Source organism: Eublepharis macularius, chromosome 1, assembly GCF_028583425.1.
Source record: "Eublepharis macularius isolate TG4126 chromosome 1, MPM_Emac_v1.0, whole genome shotgun sequence".
Classification (NCBI taxonomy): Eukaryota; Metazoa; Chordata; class Lepidosauria; order Squamata; family Eublepharidae; genus Eublepharis; species Eublepharis macularius.
The window spans coordinates 23,642,042-23,662,835 of record NC_072790.1 but is presented as its reverse complement, the minus strand read 5'-3'; the positions used below and the strand labels follow the sequence as shown (position 1 = coordinate 23,662,835).

At 45.9% G+C, this 20,794-nt stretch overlaps 1 protein-coding gene across 1 annotated transcript in view; it reads right to left on the bottom strand.

The window, feature by feature from the left end:
• Positions 1-8,473: 8,473 nt before the first annotated feature.
• LOC129323858 (cysteine-rich venom protein triflin-like) overlaps positions 8,474-20,794 on the bottom strand; it is a 32,672-nt gene continuing 20,351 nt past the window's right edge. Inside the window, exons 3-6 of the mRNA XM_054970630.1 lie at positions 18,409-18,554; positions 15,973-16,067; positions 12,944-13,032; positions 8,474-8,601 (exon numbers count right to left, since the gene is read on the bottom strand). Of these exons, the coding sequence (XP_054826605.1) occupies positions 8,474-8,601; positions 12,944-13,032; positions 15,973-16,067; positions 18,409-18,554 (458 nt within the window). The remainder of the gene's footprint in view (positions 8,602-12,943; positions 13,033-15,972; positions 16,068-18,408; positions 18,555-20,794) is intronic.

Genomic DNA, 20,794 nt, shown 5'->3' with positions numbered 1-20,794 from the left:
TCCTGAACTTTCTCTACAAAGACACGGCCATCTTCAGGGTTTTTCTTTTCTTTTTTTCCTTCAGTTTTTTTTTTTTAAATCATGAGCAGTTGTATAACTGCATCAACTGAATTCACCCGCCAGACACTTCTACAAATAGCCAGATTACAAATTAGAGGTCAAAGTACCTGACAGCAGTACTTTGAGTTGGGAGGGGAGCGTAGTTCCACTGCTGTGGGATCGCTGGAAATGGTTTAGCATCTCACGGACCTGGTGAATAATGTCCTGTTTGAGTTCTCACTACAGATCTCACAGGGAAATGGGTGCATTTTCTGACTGGGCTGGAGTTACAGGCTTTGCAAAATTGTGGGCAATGGAGAGCTTCAAGTGGGATCTTGGTTGCCAACTTGGGGTTGGGACATTTCTGGATATTTGGGGGGGGGGGGTTGGGAGGGGAGGGACCTCAGCAGGATACAATGTCATACAGTCCACTCTCCAAAGCAAGCATTTTCTCCAGGGGAACTGATCTCTGTAGTCCAGAAACTGGCTGTAATTCCAGGAGATTTCCAGACTCCACCTTGAGGTTCGAACCCCTGGATTGCAGCCAGTATGCCTTCTTCCACTTATTTATTTCTCTAGGAATGTACACAGCAGATCCAGGGCTCCAGGGTAGACATCAGAGCACTAGAATCTGGAGATGTTCCAGCCCAAGTTTGTAATAATGTTTTTGGATAAGTGGGCTGGAGAAACTGCTGCAAAGGATTCTCTTAAGTCTTCTGTTCTTTATTCATTTCTCCTAAATGAAGTTACTTTCTTAAAAAGACTTTCAGCATCTTCCTGGATGATTACAGCATCTTAGGCTGTACTGGCATTCAGTAGCTATCACTCCACCTTACCCACTCGCACATGAAAGCAATGATTCTGTCCCATAATGTTGCCAAAGTACACACCAGGGTTCAGCATTCACAAACCCAGACACTGCCGTGTTCTGCAGATGGGGAGAAGGAAAGCCCCAGACCTACAGGAGCAAAGAGTTAAAGGTTTTATTTGGGAATTTATACACACAGAATCATTGTGCATAAGAAGAAGAGATAGGTAGTTCAAGTACTAATTATTTATTTTAAACATTTCTGTGCTGCCTTTCTCTCCGATTAGGGCCGTAAGATGATGAACGATTAAAAAGACATTAAAAATCAACTTTCTAAAAGAAGTACATATGTATAAAACTATCAATTAAAAACAAGCAAGAAAGAGTGTCAAAAAGGGTATGTCAGATGAAACAGAAAAGTCTTCATCCACTGGCCGAGGGAAATATAGATGGATATCCCGGGGGTGGGGGAGGTTCCGTAATTTTGGTGCCACAGTTGAGATGGCCATTTCTTGAATTGCACTTGCCACCCGTCTCCCCTTACATGACAGGTGCACCCAAAGCAGGACCCCTAAGTGTCCTAACAACAACATTTGATTTATATACCGCCCTTCAGGACAATGCCCACTCAGAGTGGTTTACAAAGTGTGTTATTATTATCCCCACAACAACAGAACACCCTGTGAGGTGGATGAGGCTGAGAGAGCTCCAAGGAGCTGTGACTGACTCACAGTCACCCAGCTGGCTTCAAGTGGAGGAGTGGAGAATCAAACTGAGTAACTAGATCAGATTCTCACACTCTTAACCACTACACCAAACTGGCTCTCCAGTTAATGAATACAATAATGAAGTTAAGGGGTTGTTAATGAAGTTAAGGGATTGTATCCAACAACTCTGTGTTGCTGTCCATAGATCGTTCATCAGCCATCACACAACAAAGTGAAGAAATTCCTTGACAAGGCTAGACTGATAGAGCCTGCTTAGCTTCTGAGATCTGACAGATCGGGCTACGCCATACCACCTTCCCTTCCCCACCCATATCTACTCAGGCAATACTGTTACAGGACCCAATGACATCAGTCACACCCATTCGGAGCTAGCTCATCCTCCAATGTGATATATGCCATCATGTGTGTCAACACAACACTGCCCTTCTTCTCTACTTGGGACAAACAGGTCTGCCCTAATGCAAAAGAATAAATGGAAACAAACTCAACATTAAAAATTGCAGTGTTTCATGGGAGAACATTCCAGCCTCCCAGAACACACCACTACTGATCTGAAAGTAACTCTCCTTAGCAAAACAACTTCAGAAGGGAGATTCCAACATGAAACTGTTGAATGTATCAAGAAGTTTGATATCCTTTCCCAAGAACTTATCTAAAACGTGGGATTTCTCAGGTATCACAAAACCAGTTGAAGAAAACTATGGAGCAGGGGAGAAAACCTATTAGAGTTGTAGTGAACGGTCTCTGTACATTTCATGATTCCATTGGAACTGTACATAATTATGTCTCACCCAGTGCTTTCTGAATTCCATGTTCGTTGGATCCTACTGACCTAAGCTATAAAATTGTGTGTGTATAAACTATCTTGTAAGAACCAATTATATGTATATTATATATTGGGCTCTAGTTTTGAAAAACCCTGACCTGGGTAGCCCACTATTACCAGAGCTTGGAAGCTAAACATGGTCAGCTGTGGTTAGTACTTGGATGGGAGACCACCAAGAAGTCCCAAATTCTTACACAGAGGCAGGCAACAGCAAACCATCCATGTTTGTCTCTTTCCTGGAAAGCCCCCTGGGTACGCCATAAATTAGAGACTTGATAGTGGGGGGGAAAGTTGCCAGAAGTTTATGTTAGAATGAAACTTGTTAGCCGTTAAGACTAATGATAAGACAGCTGTTTATTTTAGCTGCAACAAACTAAAACAGCTATCTCTGGAGTAGTCATTGTAATCATCCTTACAGCAGCCTTTAAATGCAGGCCAGAATTATTATTATTTCCAGTTTGGCAAATGGAAAACTGAGCACCATTCTTAAGGCCAGCCAGTGATTTCTTTTTTTGTAAGAACTAGTAACAAATGAATGGACATTCAGTACTCATTCTTGGGCAATATAGAGAACATGCTGTAGACAAAGGATTACTTGGTAAGCAATAAATGCTTGATAACATTTCCTGACATTACCATATGCTCTTTAATAATGCCATGGCTTTATGCAAGCATAACAGAAGACTACCACCCTAGAACATGATAAGGTACATTGAACCGTGTTAGTTAAAACCTAACTTCCTTGAGCAAACAGGGAATGTTTTCTTTGTTGTTAAGTTCCATCATATGCTCCAGCAGTACAGTCCAAATACAATCCTGGAAGCTCATATCCAGAATTAACTGGTGATCTTCCCACTCTGATTATTATGCCCTGTTCCTCATACATCATGGTACAGACTTGCAGCGAAATCAGCGATAGCTTCAGTCTGGAAACTAAAGAAAGTGCCAACTAAAGAGATGTGACTCTCTAAGATATGGGACCATTTCATCCTGGATAAGATTAATGACAATATCCTCAATGCTGAACGCTTTCCTGCCAGGTCTAATTTCTATGAGAAACGGTTCCCTTTTCTTGAATTTATAGACATGCATGATTTACATCCAAAAATAAGAACTGCTCAGATGTTGACTCAGTTTTGTGATATTTGGTAATATTATGTAGGCTTTGTTTAAAACTTGTAAACTATTGTTGATTAGTTGTTGTGTTACAGTTGATGTCCATTGTTGATTTCTATTTGTTGTATGTTATAAAACTTAATTTTAAAAAAAATACATCACGGTACAGACCAATGGCATTCATTCTGCGGGTGGTGGAAAGCCATATCTGCAATTACAATCGACCCAACTTGCACCTCAGCGAGGCACACAGCTTTACTGTTCCTTTGGTGGCAGCTCTTTCAAGGTGGGAACTTCTTGCCAACCATAAGCCCTACCAAGCAAGGGCCTTGCCTACTTTCCGGAAACATGGGGCAAGCAGAACACTGGGGAATGAGGCTCCGATGTCAAAGATTCACTTATGGCTCCCGAGCCACTGAGTGGGAGCATCACTGGTATAGACGGTTATCTGAACTAAGGCGGCAGTAGGGGTGCCATCGCCCTGCTGGAGGAGCACCTGCAGCCAGCGGGCACTTCCGGCCACAGCTCAGGGTGCCTGGCAGGGGGGCAGGAAACTGGGGGGAGGACAGGCAGTGTTCTGACATATTGATGCCACTCCCTGTGCACCCAGAAGTGACATCAGTGCATCACCTGAGGATGCCAAGGATGCTCTGGTGTTTAGGCAAAACTCCAGGGTTAAAGCATAGAGTTTTCTCAAATGCCAGAACATTCCCGACATCCCCCAGTGACATGCTGACAGGGAAATGATGTCGGTGCATTGCTGGTGACATCATTATGTTGCCAGTGAGGGCCCCTGCCGCCGATACGTCCCCTCGCCTGTTTCCAGGCCCTGCCTGGCAACTCTAAGAGGCTGTAATATTGCAGTCTTTCATAATACTGTTTATTCATTCATTACTGTACTTTGGCTATAGAGTCTACCCAGGAGATGTGGAACAGGCAGTAAGACGAATAGTCCTCCCTCCGTGGCCCTTTTCTGCATTTAAAAGCACTCCAGGCGGAAAGGAGGGAATGAAGACACTCCTCCCCCCTCTGTGCATGCTTAGGAGTCCATTCATACTCCCCACCCCCAGTAATTAACAACAACAACAACAACAACAACAACATTCGATTTATATACTGCCCCTCAGGACAACTTGATGCCCACTCAGAGCGGTTTACAAAGTGTGATATTATTATCCCCACAACAAAACACCCTGTGAGATGTATGGGTCTGAGAGAGCTCTGAGAGAGCTGTGACTGACCCAAGGTCACCCAGCTGACTTCAAGTGGAGGAGTGAGGAATCAAACCCAGCTCTCCAGATTAGAGTCCCGTGCTCTTAACCACTACACCAAACTGGCTCCCAGTTTAAAGGTAAGCATTGGGTCACACATTTCCCCCAACCCATTTAACGTATCTTGTTCTCGGACCCTAAGGCAGGCACCAGGGAGCTTCAAGGGGGGAGAGCATTCTCACTGCGCAAAATGCCTTGTCTCTGGTCACTACCCGCATTACCTCTGCAGAAGGGAGGACAGAGAAGCTAGACAATATCGCTAGTCCTTCAAATACTCTGGCCCCACGCCATTTAGGGCCTTATGAATCAGCGCTTTGAATAGCGCCCAGAAACAGATGGGCAGCCAGTGCAGATTTTTCAGCCGATACAATTGCTGTATGCAGCACCCAACAAGAACCTGGTTGCTGCTTTTTGAACTAACTGAAATTTCTTAACAGTTCTCAACAGCCCCATTTAGAGTAGATTACAATAATCAACCCTGGGTATGTCACAGCATGGATTGCCATAGTCAAATTGCATATTTTAAGGAACAGCTGCAGCTGCCATATTAATTAAAGCCAATAAAAGTTATTACCTGCCACAGAGAAAACATAAGCCTCCAACTGTAGGTTAGGCTCTAGTAGCAGCACCTCCAAGCTGCAAACCCGTTCCTTCTGCAGGGATGCAGTCCCCTCTAGGACAGGCCGAATTCTTCGGTTTTGACCGGATTTGTTATTGACCAACATATCTAAACCTCATCTGGACTGAACTTCAGTTCAGCCTTCTTCCATCCCATTACATTCTCCAAGCACTTCTACAGACCCATGTAACTCAGCTGATAAAGAGATAAGCCGCTGGATAGTCATCCATGTATTGGTGGCATTGCAAATCTCTGGACAATCTCTGGACAGAGTGCAGTACAAGTTACATCTCGGCGGGACCCTGTAGCCAGGGCTTTTTTTCTGGGAAAAGAGGTGGTGGAACTAAGCGGGCTGCTCTTGGAGAAAATGGTCACGTGGCTGGTGGCCCTGCCCCCTGATCTCCAGACAGAGGGGAGTTTAGATGGCCCTCCGCCGCTCCAGAGGCGCGGAGGGCAATCTAAACTCCCCTCTGTCTGGAGATCAGGGGGCGGGGCCACCAGCCATGTGACCATTTTCAAGAGGTTCCGGAACTCAATTCCACCGCGTTCCTGCTGAAAAAAAGCCCTGCCTGTAGCATAACTGTTATGAGGTTGAACAGCAGTTTCCCCCACTACCTTCTGGAATCAGTCATCAAGGAAGAGTCCCATATCCAGTCCTGCCAGTGTCTCCAGAAGGATATCATGATCAGTGGGATTAAAACTTGCCGAGAACTCCAGGAGAATCAGCAAAAAAGGACATGTGTTGGCTCTCACTTACCCAGCCAAGCTCAACAGTCAGGGTGCACAAGGCCACTTCCAAACCAAGGCCTGAATCCAGACTGAAATGGCTCCAGATAATCCACCTCCTCAAAGAAGCTGCTCAGCCACCACCTGGTTGGGTACCTTGCCCTAGAGTGGAATGCTGCCCGCTGGGCAATAGTCAGGGCTTTTTTTCTGGGAAAAGAGGTGGTGGAACTCAGTGGGTTGCCCTCGGAAAAAATGGTCACATGGCTGGTGGCCCTGCCCTCTGATCTCCAGACAGAGGGGAGTTGAGATTGCCCTCCGTGCCGCTCGGCGGCACGGAGGGCAATCTCAATTCCCCTCTGTCTGGAGATCAGGGGGTGGGGCCACCAGCCATGTGACCATTTTCAAGAGGTTCCAGAACTCCGTTCCCCCACGTTCCCCCTGAAAAAAAGCCATGGCAATAGTTATTTAGTTCGTTTATGTCCAGGGTCTCCCCCTTCAAGGAGCTGTTTCATCATGACCCCATCTTTCAAAGCAGTGGGAACAGCATTCTTCTAAAAGAAAGGCTTTTATTACTTCCTGGGCTTACTGGACCAACCAAACCCAATTTGATATCATCAGCCATGATGGGCAAAGTTCAAACCTACAGATGGGTCGCACATTTCTAAGCAGCTGTTTCACTTCACCAGGTCTTATCAAGCATCAGGATAGCTTCCACTAGGTGACAGATTCAAACCCTTATAGTTTCATCTTCCCTCTGTGGTCATCTTCCTTCTGTAGTCATCTTAATGTCTGTGTTCTATAATGACAATATTGACTATAGAGAAACACTATATAGAGATGGTCTGACGAAGAGAGCTGCGGCTTTCCAAAGCTTATGCTACAATAAAGTTCACAGAATCACAGAGCTGGAAGGGGCCATACAGACCTTCTAGTCCAACCCCCTGCCAAGCGGCGCGGAGGGCCATCTCAACTCCCCTCTGTCTGGAGATCAGGGGGCGGGGCCACCAGCCATGTGACCATTTTCAAGAGGTTCTGGAACTCCGTCCCACTGCATTCCAGCTGAAAAAAAGCCCTGGGCATCAGTAAAGTTAGAACAGTGGTTCTCAATTTTTTTGATATGGTGGCCCGCAAGTCCAAATTTACTTCATATGGTGACTCATCCCAGAGAAGAGACTGAGAAGGTGTGAGGGGGCAGGGTTGAGGAGATGCGGGAAGATGGCAGATCTCAGCAAACAGGTAGGTGGCAAGCGGCTCAGTGCAAGTACATCTCCCACAGCAGGTAGAGGTCAGGAATGCACTCCAGAGGGCTTGACAAGAAGTTGAGCTGTTGAAGGAGCAGTGCCAAGACACGGCCTACACTTGCACACACCTCTCTCTCTTGCTCTCACTTTTCCACGCGCTGAACAGCTCCCATCTACTCTCTAGCCTCCCTCCCCTTTTTTCACCTACTATCGTAAAGTTACTAGTTTCCAGACAGTCCCCCACCCCACTCCGCCCATTGTCGCAAAAGGGGAGAGGGAGAAGCTAGAAAGAAAGAAGAGGAGACAAAGAGAAGGGTGCAAAGGATAGGAGCTGCCATTAAAGATGACTGGCCTGCGACCCACTTTCAGAGGCTTCGTGACCCACTTTTGTTTCCCAACCCACAGGCTGAGAAACACTGAGTTAGAGAATGGATTTATTTTGACAAGGAAGCTTTGAGTCTCGAGAGTTTATGCCCTAGAAATCTTGTCGGTCTTTAAGGTGCTGCTAGACTTGAGTCTTTCTCTTCTAATCCAGATTAACATTGCTACACACATGCAATTATTTTGCAAGATTACTTTCACTGAAATTCAGCAACAGATGTTTAACAGTGTATTAAGTTTCTTGCAGCTATATCCCAACTTTTAAAAAATCAGTAGGAAAACACTGTTTGGCACTAGAGAATAATATACCAGTTCATAACTATCTTTAGATCCATGCACAACTTGAAGGAACAACAAAATCAAGGTTAAGTTTACTAAACAATACCCCAGATTAACACCACACAACACACTTTATTACATTAAGCAGAAATGAAATCTAGAGTAAAGAAAGAATCTGGTGAGCAGGAGACTGGGAAACACTGCAGTATTTAAACGCTTAACATTTTCTTTTTAAAAAGTGACCCGATGTGTTTGCAAATTTCTCTTTCCCTCTTTGCAAATGACTTTGCCAATACTCTTGCCAAAGACCCAAATAAATGAAAGACTAAAAAATATTAGGAGGAGGGTGGAATTGGGGGGCTCTTTCTCATGCTGATTTCTAACCTCTTACATTAGCAACAGTTATCTCAGGACTCATCCTGTAGGGCTCATGTGCATATTATATAATTCCATTTTTGCAAAAGCAGGTGGCCCGACAGCTCTTCTTTAGCATTGAGTTTTTACAGGAGAACAGCTTTTTCATTTTCTTGCAGTCCCTGGCAACATCTGCATACTTGCATGGGTTGGCTGAAAGGAAGCAAACCAATGTTAGACATGAAATACAGAAAACGATTTTGTACTCTGGTGGGCACAATACATTATTTCTGTAATGCTACAATCAAGGCTGATTTTCAATCCAAAATATATGTTGGTCACATTCTGCGCTGGAAGACTTTGCCTCAACAAAATCTTGGATTTATTTCTATGAAACCGTTTCCCTGTGGCTGTCCTTAAAAATATTTAGAACCTGGAAATTATACTGAAGGCTGTGGGCCAAACATTAGCAGGGGGAAACAATAAGGCCCATATGATCACATATTACTTCAGCTATACTATCTGCTTGTTCTTGACTGATAGTGCAAAATAAAGGTGTCTACATGGCCTGGGTCCAGCCCTGTTGAGGGGGATGCCTTCTCCAACATTGGTCTTCCTCAGGACTTTTTTTCTGGGAAAAGAGGTGGTGGAACTCAGTGGGTTGCCCTCAGAGAAAATGGTCACATGGCCGGTGGCCCCGCCCCCTGATCTCCAGACAGATTGCCAAGGGCAATCTCAACTCCCCTCTGTCTGGAGATCAGGGGGCAGGGCCACCGGCCATGTGACCATTTTGAAGAGGTGCCAGAACTCCGTTCCACCGCGTTCCCCCTGAAAAAAAGCCCTGGTCTTCCTGATTATTAGGGTTCTCATTTAGGGCTGTGAATCCAAAGAAGATTCATTCTGTCGACATTCAAAACATGGCCTGCTTTGTAGTGACACCAAATAACAGAATTCACTCCCAAGATAATTCCAAGGGCCACATCTAGATATAACTTCAGGTGGGTGTTGGTTTATAACAGCAGGGCCATTTTCACACGCCCTAACCCTCTGGAAAGTCATGCAAAACTCACGGCATGAAGCGTCTTCCTGGCATGATCCCTTTTAATGGGACATTTTCTGGCATCATCGCGCCATTAAAGGGGATCGTGCTGGGAAATCATGTTAGGAAGACACTTCATGTCGTGAGTTTTGTGTGATTTTCTAGAGGGTTACGCGCACATGAGAAAACGGCCCAGATCTCAAACTTCAGCAAACTGAGGATTCCCATTTGCATTTAATTTGTTCCAGACCCACAAGTCTTCCCCCTTTCCCCCATTTTTAAGCAACATAGCCCCTTTTCAAAGAAGACATGGCAGACTAGGGTTGTGAATAGAGATGGGCACAAACCGTGTTACGAACTTCAAAAACCCACGAAATTGGCAATTGCACGATCGCAAACCAGTGATTCGTGATTACCCACGGCCAGTGAACCAGCGTTCGGGAGAGGCCTGGTTTGGTGCGTTCGGCCGCGGTTTGGGAAGCCAGATACTCAGGTGCCAGCAATCAATTCCCCTGGCAATGGAGCCAGGTGAATGCCTGAACTCTGTCTGCGCTCCTTCTGTCACCCTGGAAACCCAAATGGAAGCCCAGCTTACCTTGATCGGCAGGTCTTCCTTCCAACCACAGAGCAGCAAAGCAGTTACAAGTTGGGAGAAGACACCCAGGGGAGGGAGGGGGAAGGGGGTGTTCTGTAGCCATGGGCACTCCAATTTCATCCCTGCAAACCCTGATAGGCAGCTCTGACGGCCAAACCCAGACCTCCTGTGTTGCTCAATGGGACCTGTGCTTATAAATAGCCGTGGGCTCCCAGGCTGGGTTTCACTTTCAGCGAGCAGTGGAGTGGGACAGAGCTCTTGCTTGCCACTTGCTGGCCTTTGGGGAGAGAGATTGAGAGTATAATTCAGCTTGGATTTTTGTGGGAGTTTCCTGGGGGCCTTGGATTGGAGAGGGTATAACTTCAAGATCCCTTTTGCAATCTTGTCCAAACTTGGGTGATGGCTGTAGGAGAGCTTTCAAAACACTCCTCGGGAATATGGTCTAAGTGCCACAGGGGCCGTTCTGCGCCCCAGGAACTGCAAACCGCGAACCAGTTCAGCAATGAAAAATGTTTGTTGTGGTTCGCAATCTCGAGATCATCGTCGGCACCGAACCGCGAACCACTGGTTCATTAAATTTTTTTTGGTTCGTGCCCATGTCTAGTTGTGAACTCTGGGAGGGAAATTCCTGGAGATTTGGGGGTAGAACCTGGAGAGGGTGGGGTTTGAGGGGGGAACATCCGCAGGCCATACAGTCCACCTTCCAAAGCAGCCATTTTCTCTAGGGGAACTGATCTCTGTAGTGTGCAATTAGACATGGGCACGAACAGAAAAAAAAACCGGAACAAGCTGTTCGTTGTTCATTGCCATCCACGAACAATGAACAATGAACAGTAATGAACATAACGCTGTTCACAAACATATTCATTGTTCATGGCCCTTTAAGGATCCCTTTAAACTATCAGCTGGCAGGTGGCAGGGGGGATTCCCCCCTGCTGCCTGCCAGCTGATAGTTAAAAAGGGCCCTTTCTTGCCACGTGCAAGGGGCAGGGCCCTTTAAACACCCCACAAACTGTCCTTCCCAATGTCGAATACCCACCAAATTTGCAGGGCACCCCCTTTGTTGTCATTTTCTCTTCACAGTGGCAAGAACGGGACTCTCTGGTGGAAGCTACTTTGAGGGGTTACAAACTGACCTTCCCAATGTCCAATACCCACCAAATTTGCAGGGGACATAGTCCTCAGTGTCCTCCAAAGACCCCCCCCCCCAAAGTTTCAGAGAGATTGCACCACAGGAAAGGCATGATCCATGGGTCTCCCCATTGGCTGTCATTTTCTCTTCACAGGGGCAAAAATGGGACTCTCTGCTGGAAGTACTTCGAAGGGTTAAAGCCAGAAGGAAAGCCAGAAGGAGTTCAGACAGAGTTCAGTCCCTGCCATTGCCAGGGGAATTGATTGAAAGGCCCCAGACTGTCTGGCTTGACAAAGGGCTGATGAAGGCAATTAATGAGGCTTGCAACAACCACTTGTTCGCTTAGAATGGAGCCTCATGAACAGCTTGTTGGCAAACAGACGAATGGGCAGTTCGTGGGTTTTTTCCATTCGTAATGCTGTTCGTGCCCATGTCTATTTGTAATTCCTGGACATCTCCATCCCCCACTCCCACCCACCCCCGCCAGCAGGCTGGCAACCCTATGGCAAGCCATGCCTGCACCATGGAAGCATCCATTCTCTTGCATCCTCAGAACCATAACAATGAGAACCATATCAGTTACGCTTTAAAAACCAGTTAAAATAAAATGTTTTCTTGTCTGTATACGTCTCACAAGGGTAGCTGATTCTGTGGGGACCATAATTCAAAACCTGACTGGCCCAGGTTCTAATCTATCTCACCCCTTGACTGGAAGGGACTTTGCTCAAGAGAAAGCAAGAAACTTCCTTGTTGATTAATAACTTGTAGCTAGAGCTATCTGAACAGGGGTGGGAACAAACAAAGGCGAGTGCGACACACAACATATGAACGTAGCTATTATTGCATATGGAAGCTGTATGGCCTCTCCCTGTCCCTACAGTGAAATCCAGTGCAGTGGGAAACAGAATGAAAACCAACTTAATTTCTCGATCAGAAGCACAGGAATTATGGTGACTGCATTAGGCTTCCAACTCCAATTACAGGTCCAAATGCTGAGCTATTGGTTCCCAGAGTCCAACTATCATATCTTTGGCTACTACTTTGATACAATTCGGAAGCTAGGAGACTTGGTTGGTGATAGGTCTATGATCTTCCATCTTTGAAAGAGAGGGAAGCCATTTTTGTCCACTTCTTCTCAGGTGGAGAACCTCTGCCTTCTGTCCCTAGAAAACTACCAGAGCTTCCTTTGCTCATTTACTCTGTATCTTTACAAAGAATTTGCAGGCTCCTCTGGAATACCTTTGTGACCTCTGAAGGTTTCCAGGAAGTTAGAGAAACCGTGGCCTATCTAGGGTTCCCAATCTGCTGGTCAGCCACTCTCAGCCACCACCACCACCCGCTGCCTCATATCTAGCTGACAAGGGGGGGGGGGTATGGGGAATGAGAACAGGGGGTCCAGTGCCTTTGTTGTTGTGCCATGAATGACATCATCTCCGGAGTGACAAGGAATGGAAAGTCCCCTGCAAAATCAGCCAATATTAAGTAAGAGCCTTCTCTTCCTTGTTGTTCCAGGAATGATGCCATTCTCGGAGCGACAGCAAAGGCTCCAGAGCGTGTGCATGCTTTGTGTAAGTTTCCCCCATGCGTGCTCCCCGTGCCTTCCCTCAGGCTTTGGGGCTTGGGGGACCTGGTAACCCTAGGTCTATATTACACAGTATGGATGACGCCCTTGTGAGGAAATAATTTTGCCAGTGATTCTAAAGTGACTTACTAATTACTGTTATCATGAATCATTGGGAAGAGGATTATTATCGTCTAGAAGAGCTGATCTATATCATCTGTAACTTACTGCAGAGTTTTTTCTCACAGTTGTTAGGGCAGTCTCCACAGATCCGGCCTTTTTTGTAGGGTTTCGCTAGTTGTTCTTGCATGTTCCCTCTGAAATCACAGAGCAATGCTGACCAATTTATCATCTGAGTATAGCTCACAAAAGATAGAAAAGATGCCAGGAAGGATGACTTTGATAGCTTAACTCCGTAGTGTTGATGGCACTGGATTACACTTCAGCCTTAATTCAAAATGCAACACATCACTCACAAGTAAGGATCCTAGGTGCCCGCCAGTGGCAGACAATCTCCCAGTGGTTTGCCTGCTTGCCTGCTGGTCACTGGCAACCAGCAGGATGTTTCAGGACACCCGGCGATCACTCACCGCAGGCGAGCACCCTGGGAACACATGTGGTGTACATGTTTTCAGTGTGACATTGTGGTGCCTGCCATGGGAGTGTTCCTGAGCTTCATTTGCACTCTCGCAGCCGGCATGACAACATCACTTCTGGAAATGACATCATCACGTGAGGACTGGGCGCACCCATGCATGAAGAAGAGCTTCCTGATAAGTACTGGATGTTCCCCACAACCCACCCTACCAGGAGGGCATAGGGACTAGGCAGGGCTTTTTTTCAGCAGGAACATGGTGGAACGGAGTTCAGGAACCTCTTGAAAATGGTCACATGGCCGGTGGCCCCGCCCCCTGATCTCCAGGCAGAGGGGAGTTGAGATTGCCAAGGGCAATCTCAACTCCCCTCTGCCTGGAGATCAGGGGGCGGGGCCACCGGCCATGTGACCATTTTCTCTGAGGGCAACCCACTGAGTTCCACCACCTCTTTTCCCAGAAAAAAAGCCCTCGGACTAGGGAACACTACTTACAAGGCAGGATTTTCATGGATAATATTATAGTAAGGTCTACATTTTACATTACATATAGCCAGAGGTCATTTCGTAGAAAAAGAGCTGGAGGAACTCATTGGCATAACTCATCATCATATGCCATGCCCCTTGACAGCACCAGAAGTGTGTCATTAACATAACTGATTTGCATATGCCACACCCCCTGACATCACATATCCTGGCTATTTTAGACCCAATCCTGGCCATTCAGGGCCAAAATTGGGCCCAAAATGGCCAAAAAGGGGCCCAAAATGGTCAGGATCAGGCTGCTGCTGAGCGGGAGAGTGATCAACCACCTGTCAGAGGCCTTATCCGGGCCATTTCGGCCCCAATCCAGGCCGAAACGGGCCCAAATGGCGAGAGTCAGGTGGGCGGGGCCACCTGACATGTGACCCCTTTGAGGAACTGCCGGAACTGCATTCCTGTGTGTTCCCCCTCGAAATGAGCCCTGCATATAGCCTACACATGATGTATAAATCACACCAAATCGCAGGTGGGGGAGTTGGATTTTGACATAGAAGACTCCCTGAATGGGGGGAACTAGCACATCAGAGAGGAACTTTGTACACAGCCATTGTACTGACAATTTTATGTGCTCATGCAGGTTTTAAAAAGCCAGCCCTCATCCGCTATCTAAAATAGGACTCTATAAAATTCTAGCAACTCCTTCTGTGTTAAGTAAGTAACTACAGTAATTATTGTTATACAAATGAGGGACCCAGGAGGGCTTGAGGAGGCATCTCATTTTCCCCTCACTATTTCCTCCTTCCCTTCCGCTGAAATCCCCGCAGCCACGCCCCTTTTCTAGCTTCCTTCTCTACTTCCCACACACCAGCCAACCCATGGTTATCTGCCCCCCCTTTCCTCCTTCCCCCGCTCGGCGGCGCACCGCTCCAATCTCAACTCCCCTCTGTCTGGAGATCAGGGGGCGGGGCCACCAGCCATGTGACCATTTTCAAGAGGTTCCGGAACTCCGTTCCACTGCGTTCCAGCTGAAAAAAAGCCCTGCTTATAAGGGAGGTTAGGCTGAGAGAGACTGACTGGTGACCCGGTGAAATTCATGACTGTGTGTAGATTTTAATCAGGTTTCTACCCAAACTGAATCCAACACTTTAACCCTACACTGCCTGTCATGACACCCACTAGGTGGTCCATAGACTCCGGCTCAAAAACATCAGAAAAGAAGCTTGAAGAACCAGAGAAATTTCCTGATTCGTCCTGATTTCCCTTCTCTTCTTTGGGAGACCAGAGATTTGGAGATGGTCAAACCTTTTCCCCTGTGCCATTTCCAGTACAAATTTCCCCCTCCCCAGGCAATCTCCCATTCATATATAATAAAATATGGATGAATATTTGTCAGAGCTGCTTTAGGCTGATCCTGCACTGGGCAGGAGGTTGGACTAGATGGTCTGTATGGCCCCTTCCAACTCTATGATTCTCTGAAAAGTAGAGGTGCGCAGTCTATTTCTAAAAACAGGATTATCCTTGAGGAGAATTGGCCTACACATTTTTCCCCACTCTAGCTTATTTGCAGTAACAAAGCTGGGTTGAGAGGAAAATACTCTTAAGCAGTGGTGGGCACAATCACAAACCAAAATATGAATCAAAATTCATCAGAAACCAGGCCAGTTCATGGTTCACGAACCAGCAGTTCATCAGAGCCCATTTCTGACAAACCGACATGAACTTTTAAACCAGTTCGTTTGGTTCATTTTTTGGTTCGTCACTGCAGACAGCCTGGTGCTGATCAATCAGTTTCCTAGGCAATGGGGTGGGTGGGATTCTGCAGCCCCAGAAATGACCTTCTGCTGCCCCAGAAGTAATGATTTCATGAACCAAATGAACCAGTTCGCAAATCAGGGCAAGTTCATAAAAGTTCGTGGTTCGTGGTTTGTGAAACGTGATGAACCATGAACCTCACGGTTCCTTTTTCCCTCAATTCATGCCCAACTCTACTCTTAAGCCCTAGTGCTAAGGCAAGGGTGCAAAATTAGCTCTCCTCCCTCTCCTAGGAGATGGGCAACTGTCTCTTCCTTTTTGCTCAGTTATCTGATTTTACATTGGAATGAATGGAGCAGATCGAAGACGCAGGAGACATCAAATTGTATGTTGGACTCCAGAAAAGGGTGAAATCAGGATTCATACTTACGCAGGGCAGTACTGGCAGACATAGAAGTACGGCTTAGTGCTGTTTGCACAATACGTAGCAGCACATCCAACCCGGTATGAGTTATACCAAATAAGCTGTGAATGTTAAGAGGGGGGGGGGAATCTACATTGAATCAGGGCATGGTAAATTTTGATGCACAGTTCAAGTCTTAGACTGAATAGTGTTGTAAGTACACAATACTTATTTATTTATTCACTGTGTGTATTTATTTCCCGCCTTTCTTTTTTTCTGGGAAAAGAGGTGGTGGAACTCAGTGGGTTGCCCTCAGAGAAAATGGTCACATGGCTGGTGGCCCCGCCCCCTGATCTCCAAACAGAGGGCAATCTCAACTCCCCTCTGTCTGGAGATCAGGGGGCGGGGCCACCAGCCATGTGACCATTTTCAAGAGGTTCCGGAACTCCATTCCCCCGTGTTCCCCCTGAAAAAAAGCCCTGACTGTGTATATTTATTTCTCGCCTTTCTCTCCAATGGGGACACAAAGCAGTTCACATTGTTGTTCTCCATTTTATCTTCACAACATCCCTGTGAGGTAATTTAGGATGAGAGTGTGTGACAGGCCCAAGTTCGCTCAGCGAGCAACCATGGCAGAGTGGGCATTAGAACCTGGGTCTCCCAAATCCCAGGTTCTAATCCCCAACATTCTAATCCCCAACACTCTCACCAGTACACCAGAAGATAGAGGTTAGAGTGTTGGACTACATGATAGGATTTTCTAAAGCAGTGTTTTATCTCATTTTAGATCATTCCTCTTAATAGAATTCTTAATGTGCATGTAAGCTTAATCTGATTTTATTGCTACTATTTTTATGCCACTTTCACTGATTTTTTAAACTGAACTTTTTGCTTTAAATTCTATGTTGCTTTTATTGCTGCTCTTATTTTGAGTGTGTGTTTGTGGGTGTGTGAGAGAGAGAGTGCTTATGTGATCAGTACAGGGGAGAGACTCAAGCACATGGACAGAGAGTTACCAAATCACTTCACCCTCCTGGTGGGAGGAGGGGGACCTGGCATTCACTTTTTGGGATGTCTTTGCATGCATGCGCTCCTGGGATGGCGCAACGATGTCACTTCCCAGGAAGTGACATCATCACATAGGGGCTGGGAGCTCTTCCGTGCTTCGTAGTGGGCTGATTTTTACCCCAAATGGGCACATTTGGGGCCCAAATTGGGCCACTGCAAAGCGTGAGAGTGCTCCTAGGGTAGTGTGATGACATCACTTCCCAGGAGTGACATCGTTGCACCATCCAGACAGTGTAGCTAGGACCCTATTCCCCCACTTCCCCTCCCTGCCAGTCAGGTGAGTGGTGGCAGGGGGCCGCCTCCACTGAGGGACCTAGGATCCCTACATGGACATTAAAACTGTATAGGCCCCTTGTGAAAAAGGGGAGAAACTATTCTGTTTCTTGAAGGGAGGGGCTTCATATTTTCCTCCTCCCAAGTGGGAAATGATTGAAATGCTAGTATCAGCTACAGTTTGCCTACAGCCCACCCTTTATAGCAAAGCCCTAGGTTTTGGTTTCTTTTTTAGCTCTTTGTTTTCTCTCTTTCTCTTTTAACCCTGGAGCTCCCCCTGCAACTCTGTCCCTTTGAAACTGCCTGCTTCTTGGAATTCTTACTGTGCAACCTTATGCAGAGTTACTTCAGTCTGCAATCCGGAGTTATTACTCCAGACTGTAGTAACTGTGCATAGCACAGCTAAGCTGTTCTTTGGATCCCTGCCTATGAAGCTAAAGAAATGTGTAGGTTGTCTGAAAAGTTGCTTGACAGATTAAACGGTAAAGGTAAAGTCCCCTGTGCAAGCACCGAGTCATTACTGACTCATGGAGGGATGTCAAATCATGATGTTTTCTTGGCAGGCTTCTGTTACAGGGTGGTTTGCCATTGCCTTCCCCAGTCATCTACACTTTACCCCCAGGAAACTGGGCACTCATTTTACTGACCTTGGAAGGATGGGAGGCTGAGAGCTAAGCTACAAGTGACGCCTTACCAGGTCGGACACTTGTCAGCCTACCTCAAGTTTTGATGGGAAATGTAGGCGTCCTGGTTTTACAGCTTGGCTCTCCATTACAGCTGCAAGACCAGGATGCCTACATTTCCCATCAAAACTTGAGGGAAGCTGATGAGTGTCCAACCTGTGTCAGGCATCACTTGTAGCTTAGCTCTGAGTCAACCTTGAGTCAGCTACCTGAACCCGGCTTCTGCCAGGATCGAACTCAGGTTGTGAGCAGAGCTTGGGCTGCAGTACTGCAGCTTTCCACTCTGCGCCACGAGCTTGACGAGCATCAGAAAATATTTGCATATTATTTTCACTGTTTGATTTATTATATTGTTTCTAAAACAAAAATGGGAAAGCAGATAGAGGAGGGACTGATAATTACAAACAAAAATTTCAAGGGGTGCTGATTGTGTCCATACCTGTGTATAGGGATATATGTTTAATTCTTGATCAACGGCCCCAACACCGTATTTGAAATTTGATTTTTTCTCATTCCAGTAGTCGATTACTTCTGACCAGGAACTAATATAATTTGCCTGAAATACTACCTCACCACAAAATGTATCTGTAAACAAAAAAATGTAGAGGATTTTAGGGTCAGTTGTCAAAACTGATAAGTGAAGAAAGAGCATGACGTTATATGGCAAATGTACATTGCATGAGACTCGGGCCGTTTTCACACTGCTTACTGGCCACAGAACATCGCACCAAGCCCCTGTAACAACAGCGTCTTTCTGGCGCGACATCGCATGAGAACTGCAGATTCTTGGCGAAATCACGCCAGGAAGATGTTGTCGTTCCGGGAGCTTGGCACAATGTTCCATGGCCAGTAAGCTGTGTGAAAAGGCCTCGAACATTTTTTTTAATGAAAACCACTGTTGTTGCTGGTGTGCCAGTTTGCATGTGCTATTTTAGTAATTTACTACCGCATTATTACCTTCTTGGGTAATTCTGTCAGTATGCACACACTGTTACTTTTCAATGTCAATTTGGACAAATTGCTGCCATTTTGCTAACTTACCATTCTTGCCATCTCTATATAAGTTTTGTTATTTTGCTCATGATATACAAATGTTTGTATAATATATATCTGGATTCCATTTTATTCGTTTATATATGTTTTTGTCATTGTGTCATTTTGCTAATTCATATACATTTTTACTGTTTCGCTACTTAAACTCAATACCAAAAATGTAGGATGAAAACTTTTCCATTGCTTTATAATTACACCATTACTAAAGATTTATTGTTTTATAAAATTAATAATAATGGATAGGTGTCATTGTCAATACAATATTCGGCAACCTTGGCAATTTTAATGTTGTAATTAATATTTTTCAGGTGTTCAGCCCTGGGAATTGTATGAGAGTGTTTAAGTATGTCTTATTGATTTATAACAGGGGGAATAAAACCCAAAGTACATATTATAATTGTTAGATATTTTCTGTTCATCATATAATTATCTCAATAAGACTCACACAAGGCTGGGTTCATGTTTGCTATTCGGTAGCAAACATAGTTAGCAGGGCTTTTTTCTGGGAAAAGAGGTGGTGGAACTCAGTGGTGGGACTCAAGACTGCACAATGATGTCACTTTGGGTCAGCTGGAACAAGGGGGGAGTTTTTTAAAGTTTAAATTGCCCTCAGCGAAAATGGTCACATGGCCGGTCGCTCCACCCCCTGATCTCCAGACAGAGGGGAGTTTAGATTGATCAGGGGGTGGGGCCACTGGCCATGTGACCATTTTTAAGCGGTGCCGGAACTCCGTTCCACTGCGTTCCTGCTGAAAAAGAGCCCTGATAGTTAGTAAAATTAGGGTTGCCAATTCTTGATCGGGAAATTCCTGGAGATCTGGAGGTGGAGCTTAGGGATGGCAGGGTGGGGGGATGGGGGGACCTCAGTGGGGTATAAATGTCATAGAGTCCACCCTCCAAAGCTGCCATTTTCTGCAGGAGAACTGAACTCTGTCGTCTGGAGATGAGTTTTGCAGGAGATCTCCAGTCCCCACCAAGAGGAATTCCCTGGGATATTCCTTTTGGGTCAATGTGAGCAGGGGCTGCATGTTTTAAGTTTAAGCCCATGGCTCTTCTGACTTTTTTTGCTCAAAATAATTTTGTATCATTCAAAGTTTTTTTTTCTTTACAATAAATATTGTCTGCATCTAATAATCTGTCATTGTATTGTCGAAGGCTTTCACGGCCGGAGAACGATGGTTGTTGGGGGTTTTCCGGGCTGTATTGCCGTGGTCTTGGCATTGTAGTTCCTGACGTTTCGCCAGCAGCTGTGGCTGGCATCTTCAGAGGTGTAGCACCAAAAGACAGAGATCTCTCAGTGTCACAGTGTGGAAAAGATGTAGGTCATTTGTATCTACTCAGGAGGGGTGGGGTTGAGCTGAGTCATTCTGTAAGAGTTTCCCAGGGTGTGGAATGCTAATGGCGGGAGGCTTCCCTGTATCCTGAGGAGGTTCTTTTGCATATGGGAAAGCTTATGGAAAAGCATAACCTTCAAGCAGTATTCAGACCCACCCGAAAAATACAACAGATGCTACGATCAGCAAAAGACAGCAGAGACCCCCTCACCTCTGCAGGAGTATACCGTATACCCTGCAGCTGTGGACAAGTTTACATCGGGACCACAAAGCGTAGCATCCAGACAAGAATAAAAGAACATGAAAGACACTGCAGACTTGGACAGCCTGAAAAATCAGCAGTGGCTGAACATAGCCTAACTCAAACAGGGCACAGTATCTTATTTCAGGACACCAAAATACTGGACAACACTTCCAACTACTTTGTCAGACTGCACA